This window comes from Mastomys coucha, unplaced genomic scaffold (assembly GCF_008632895.1).
Source record: "Mastomys coucha isolate ucsf_1 unplaced genomic scaffold, UCSF_Mcou_1 pScaffold15, whole genome shotgun sequence".
Lineage (NCBI taxonomy): Eukaryota > Metazoa > Chordata > Mammalia > Rodentia > Muridae > Mastomys > Mastomys coucha.
In genome coordinates this window covers 141,438,845-141,443,826 of record NW_022196897.1, presented here as the reverse complement: position 1 = coordinate 141,443,826, position 4,982 = coordinate 141,438,845, and the positions used below count along the sequence as shown (strand labels likewise).

General features: G+C 45.0%; 1 protein-coding gene across 2 annotated transcripts in view; it reads left to right on the top strand.

Annotated features, from left to right (window-relative positions):
- The window catches only part of Gss (glutathione synthetase), a 30,359-nt gene that overhangs the window by 17,263 nt on the left and 8,114 nt on the right, over positions 1 to 4,982 (top strand). For both annotated transcript variants that reach the window (XM_031372430.1, XM_031372429.1), the window contains 3 exons: positions 2,901 to 2,981; positions 3,076 to 3,153; positions 4,468 to 4,534. In XM_031372430.1, the coding sequence (XP_031228290.1) occupies positions 2,901 to 2,981; positions 3,076 to 3,153; positions 4,468 to 4,534 (226 nt within the window). The remainder of the gene's footprint in view (positions 1 to 2,900; positions 2,982 to 3,075; positions 3,154 to 4,467; positions 4,535 to 4,982) is intronic.

Here is a 4,982-nt window from a genome sequence, read left to right as displayed (position 1 = left end):
AAGGCCAGCCTGGTCTACAGAGTGAGTTCCAGGTGAGCCAGGGCTACACAGAGAAACCCTGTCTCGAAAAAACCAAACCAAACGGCTCAGATGTTAAAGGCTAGGCTCACAACCAAAAATATAAGAGTTCGGTTCCCAGCACCCACGGCTGTCTCTCCAGCCAAAAAAAAAAAAAAAAAAAAAAAAAAAAAAAAACCCCAAAACAAAACAAAAAAAACCAACCCATAAACAAACCAGAAATTTTTAAGAAAAGAAATCTGAGAATTAAATTATAATTTTGTTTGCTTTTTTAAAACCCTTTTTGTCAAGCTGAGGGTCAAATGTAGGGCCTGTGTATACCAGTCCTCTGTCTCTTAGCTATATCTCCAGTCTTGTTTGTTGTTATGAGACAGGGTTTTATTATATTGCCTACAATGGCCTTGAATTCATGGTAATCTTTCTGCTTTGGCCTCCTAAGTAGGGAGTTATATATCACCAATCCTGATTATAAAATTATGATTTCAGCAAGGTTGGAGGATTGGTTTAACAGTCAAGAGTATTTGTTGCTCATGCAAAGGACTGGAGTTCAATTTACTGTCTGTAAAATTATGGCTTCAGTTTAGACAAATGCTTTCAAACACAGAGCCTGGAGCGGGAAAGAAGCTCCGAGAGGTAGGGGGCTTTTTGACCTCCCAGAGGACCTGAGTGGGACTCCTAGCACCTACAGTGGGTTGCTTACAACTACCTGTAAATCTAGGGAATGAGATACCCTCTTCTGGCTTCTGAGGGCACCTACGCACACATAGCATACAACCACAAAATCATGTATGCATAAATAAAAATCTTTAAGACAGCCAACAGTAAAACAGGGCCTGGAGTTAGGATGAGCAGAATAAGGCTGTTTATTGATAAAAAGGTTGGGACATAAGATCTGATTTACACTTCTATTTCATAGATGAGTCAATTAAGGCTCTGGGAAAGAAGTCTGACTGACCCGCTCAAGGACATACCACAAGACACTGGCAGAGTCAGGACTAAGACTGTTGGGTCCTCTCTCCCAGCCAGCATGCTATTTCCAGTTCACCTTCCTCAACTGACAGCTTTCCGAGTCCTGCACAGTCCAAACTTCTCAGAACTGAAGGCAGTAGGGGGTAGAGTGTGTTTTCTGAGTCTGGCTCCCACTGTTTGGCAAGCGGGAAGGCTGACTTAGTGAGCCAGAGTCTGCAATTCCACTTTAACCTCCAGCCTCCGGGCTTCCTCCTTTGCCTCCTTCTTGGAGGTGAGCCATCCTGGGCCTGGTGCCACCCTGCCCCCTCAACACCTACCCATGAGCCAAGTGGTTCAGGGTACAAAATGAAGAGCAAGGCCTTTGGCTCTTGGGTCTCTCAAGGCAAGATGGCGTATAAGAAACTGTTTCCACTTTGTCTTACCGTAGTTTAAAGTCAGTTTTCAGTTTAAATGTCATATCCGTCCTCTTGACTTGAGGCAGGCTACAAGAGTATTTGGCCAAGTAGAAAGAAGTCAGTTTAGACAAGAGATTCAGCTAAGGTTGAGAAAAAAAAAAACAGAGAAAGATAAGAGGCTGATATGGGAGGTGAGAAATAATGAGCATGCTAAGCCAGAGTCTGGACTTCCAGATGTCTTAGCAAGAATCTGCCAGCACACAACAGCAGCTATAGCAGAAAGGGAATTTGGCACTGTAAAACCCTGGCCTTATAATTTCTAGTTGGGGAGGGAGGGGGGGCTTGTGTTTAAAACACTGAACTTATCTTAACTGGTGTAAGCTTTTTCTTGAGTGTCCAAACTCCAGCTTCTTTAAGAAACTCCTGGATAAACAGAAACAGGCCCAGCAAGCGTTAGTGATCCCATTACTACTGTGAGACCAAACATGGCCCTGCGGACACTCCAGAGCTGCTGGGGTCCCAAGAGGCACTTGCTTGTAGTTGCCTCTGTGGAGTTCCATTTGGCTCCTTTGTTTTTCATTTAAGAGCTCCACACTCATATCGCGTTCTTTCCACCCTCGCCATGGAGTTATTAGCACCTGACCAGCACTGTGGTTGATTTACAAAACATTCCTCCGTGCTTATTCTCCAGACACACTTTTGAATCATGGTGTTTTGTTTTCTGTCGTTTGCTTTAAGATAGGGTCTCAGGTAGCCCAGGCCAGTCTTAAAAGCCTAATTCTCCGGTCTTCACCACCTGAATTTGGGGATCAAAGAGTGCACCATCACACATGGCCCAAGTTATCTTCTAGTGGAAAAGAAAGTGGGTATGGTTAGATGAATTTAAATCTAAATTTTAAGTTGTACAGAGAGTTGGCACCATTACAGTCTCCCATCTACCCCTAGAGAACAGACAGTCGCCTCCTTTCCTCCACGATGATTCCTATTTTCAAGAAATGTACTGTTGCCTCAGGCAACCCTAACTTGAGGCAGCATCTGCTCCTGCAGGGAAGGTATATTCTGTCTGTCGGTCTTGTGTGTACATGTATGTGGAGGCCAACTCAACATGGAGTGTCTTCAATCTCTTTCCATTTGTTTTTGAGCAGTCTCTCGTTGAACTTGGAGCTCACCAATTTGGCTAGACTGCCTTGTCAGCAAGCCCCAGGGATCCTTCTGTCTGTCTCCCCAGTGATGGGATGACAGACATGTGGCCACAGCTGGCCTTTTTTGTTTTTTTTAAGTGGATTCTGGCGCTTGAACTCGGGTGCTTGCCATGACTGATCCATGTCTTCAGCCCCTCCTTTCTGTAGGACTGGCCTGAGATTCCTGATCTTCTTACCCTTGCCCCGAACCCCAAGTGTTGGGATCCCAGCCTACATATAGACTACTTGAGAAGCCGTGTTCTCACCTCGCTCTGAAGGGAGCGGCAGGAAGGACGAGCCCTGCAGCAGCCCTGGCTCATTTGTGCTCTTTCTGTAGTGCCGTGGTGCTACTGATTGCTCAAGAGAAGGAAAGGAACATATTTGACCAGCGTGCCATAGAGAATGAGCTGCTAGACCGGTAAGGGAAGGAAGAGACCCTCAGGCGTGGCCCCAGGAGAGAGGCCCATTCAGACACACATTTATTACCTCTGATTCTCACCTTTCTTCCCCAGGAAGATCCATGTAGTCCGTGGAAGATTTGAAGATGTCTCTGAAAGGGGTTCTCTAGACCAAAACCGAAGGCTGTTTATGTAAGCATCCCCAAGGAGCCACTAGACAGCTGGCTCCTTGACACCTCCTGTCACTAAAGAACTTTTCTTCTGGGAATGCAATAGCTTGTTTTCTTTTCGTCTAATATTTGAAATATCCCACCCTTCCAGGAAATTTTAGGAACACCTAGCTCTGCTTCTAAACGGGATATAGCAGAGCTGTTGCTCTTCTGGATAAGAACATCATCCTTAAAGATAACCTTAGTTTTTCATACAGATCCCTGAGGTTCTAAAAGTTTTCTTGCTCATCTTTGTGTCTAGTCAAAACAGGCCTGAGCAATTGGGCTGGGCAGGCAGGGAGACAGGCGCATCCTCACCCATCTGGTTGCCACTCTCTGCACTACAGTCTGGATCTGTCTTCTAAAACAGGCCTTATTGTTTTTCCCATGGGCCATCATATCACATATTGTGTTGAACTGTAGCTTACATAGTTCCACCTAGCCAGGGCTCCACGTAGTGGCACGTGCCATTAATCTCAACACTCCAGCAACAAAGGCAGGCAGATCCTGGAGTTCTGGGCCAGCCTGGTTCCAGGTTCCGGAAAGTTCCAGGTACACAGAAAGCTACATACTGAGACCCTGGTCTAAAAACAAAAGAATGTAGCCAGGGGTGATGGCACACATTTGTAATCCCAGTGCTTGGGAAGTAAAGGCAGGGAGATCAGGGGTTCTGAGGCCAATCTCAGTTACAAAGTGAGTTCAAAGTCAGCCTGGGATAGATGAGGCACTGTCTCAAAAAACACAATAACAAAGAAGAGCCTCCTCAGACTTCTCCATCTCATTTCACGTGTTTGCAAACAGGCTGTTATCATAACAAAACCAAGTAGCTAGCTTACTTTTAGATAAACTAGATAATAGGAAATAGGCCAAGGACAAGGTGAGAAGTTTGAGTCAAGTCTTTGCACATCCCCACCACCAACAGTTTACGAAAGCTGAGTCTGGTTTCTGCTACTTTAAGTAGTAGAAATGCACAGTGCAATTCTGTTTTGCTAATCATGGCAATATGATTCTTTCAGAGTTTTGGATACATGCATTTTTAGTCTTACCTATGCTAACCTTCTTTTCTTGCTGCCTTCATAAAACAGCTTTAGACCCAGAATATTCTAAAGCACTGTGTGCTACATACCCCTGTTTTTAATAGAAGTAGTTTCTGTTATCACTTATTCTAGCGAACCCTCTGTCCAGGCTTACTGTATGGACTGCCACCTGTGCTCTGGATGTGTCCTGAAGTAGACTGAACCACCAAACACGTCAGTAATAATTTTACTCAGAAGCTTTTTTTCCTCCTATGTTACAGGGATGACCAGGAAGTTGCTGTGGTGTACTTCCGAGATGGCTACATGCCCAGTCAGTATAATCCACAGGTTGGTATTTTCTGTAGGACCATTCTGTGTCTCCAAGGGAGCTGCTAGAGCCCCACAGAAACCCAGCTCAGGCGTCACCACCACACTCTCCTTCTTCCTCATGGGACTGCTACTGGAAACACCTTTCTTCTTCCTGTGGGCTTTCCCCCCCCCCCCCCTTTCATTTTACAAGATCTTTAGGATCTGAATCCTCAGGAACCTATCTGTAGTGTGTTAGCCATTTATACATTTTCTGTTGGAATGTGTTTAACAAATATCTTTCTAAGAGGAAGAGTCCCAATGTATAGCGTTGGTAACGTCTATAGTATAATGTGGAGCCACTCAGTTTAACCACTCTGACCAAATATCTGGGAAAAGATAGGTACAGCCAGCTCTCACTAGCTGATGCAAGCTGGTTCCAGGCACCCACCCACCTACTTTTGTTTGTTCTTTTCTGTTTTTTTTTGGG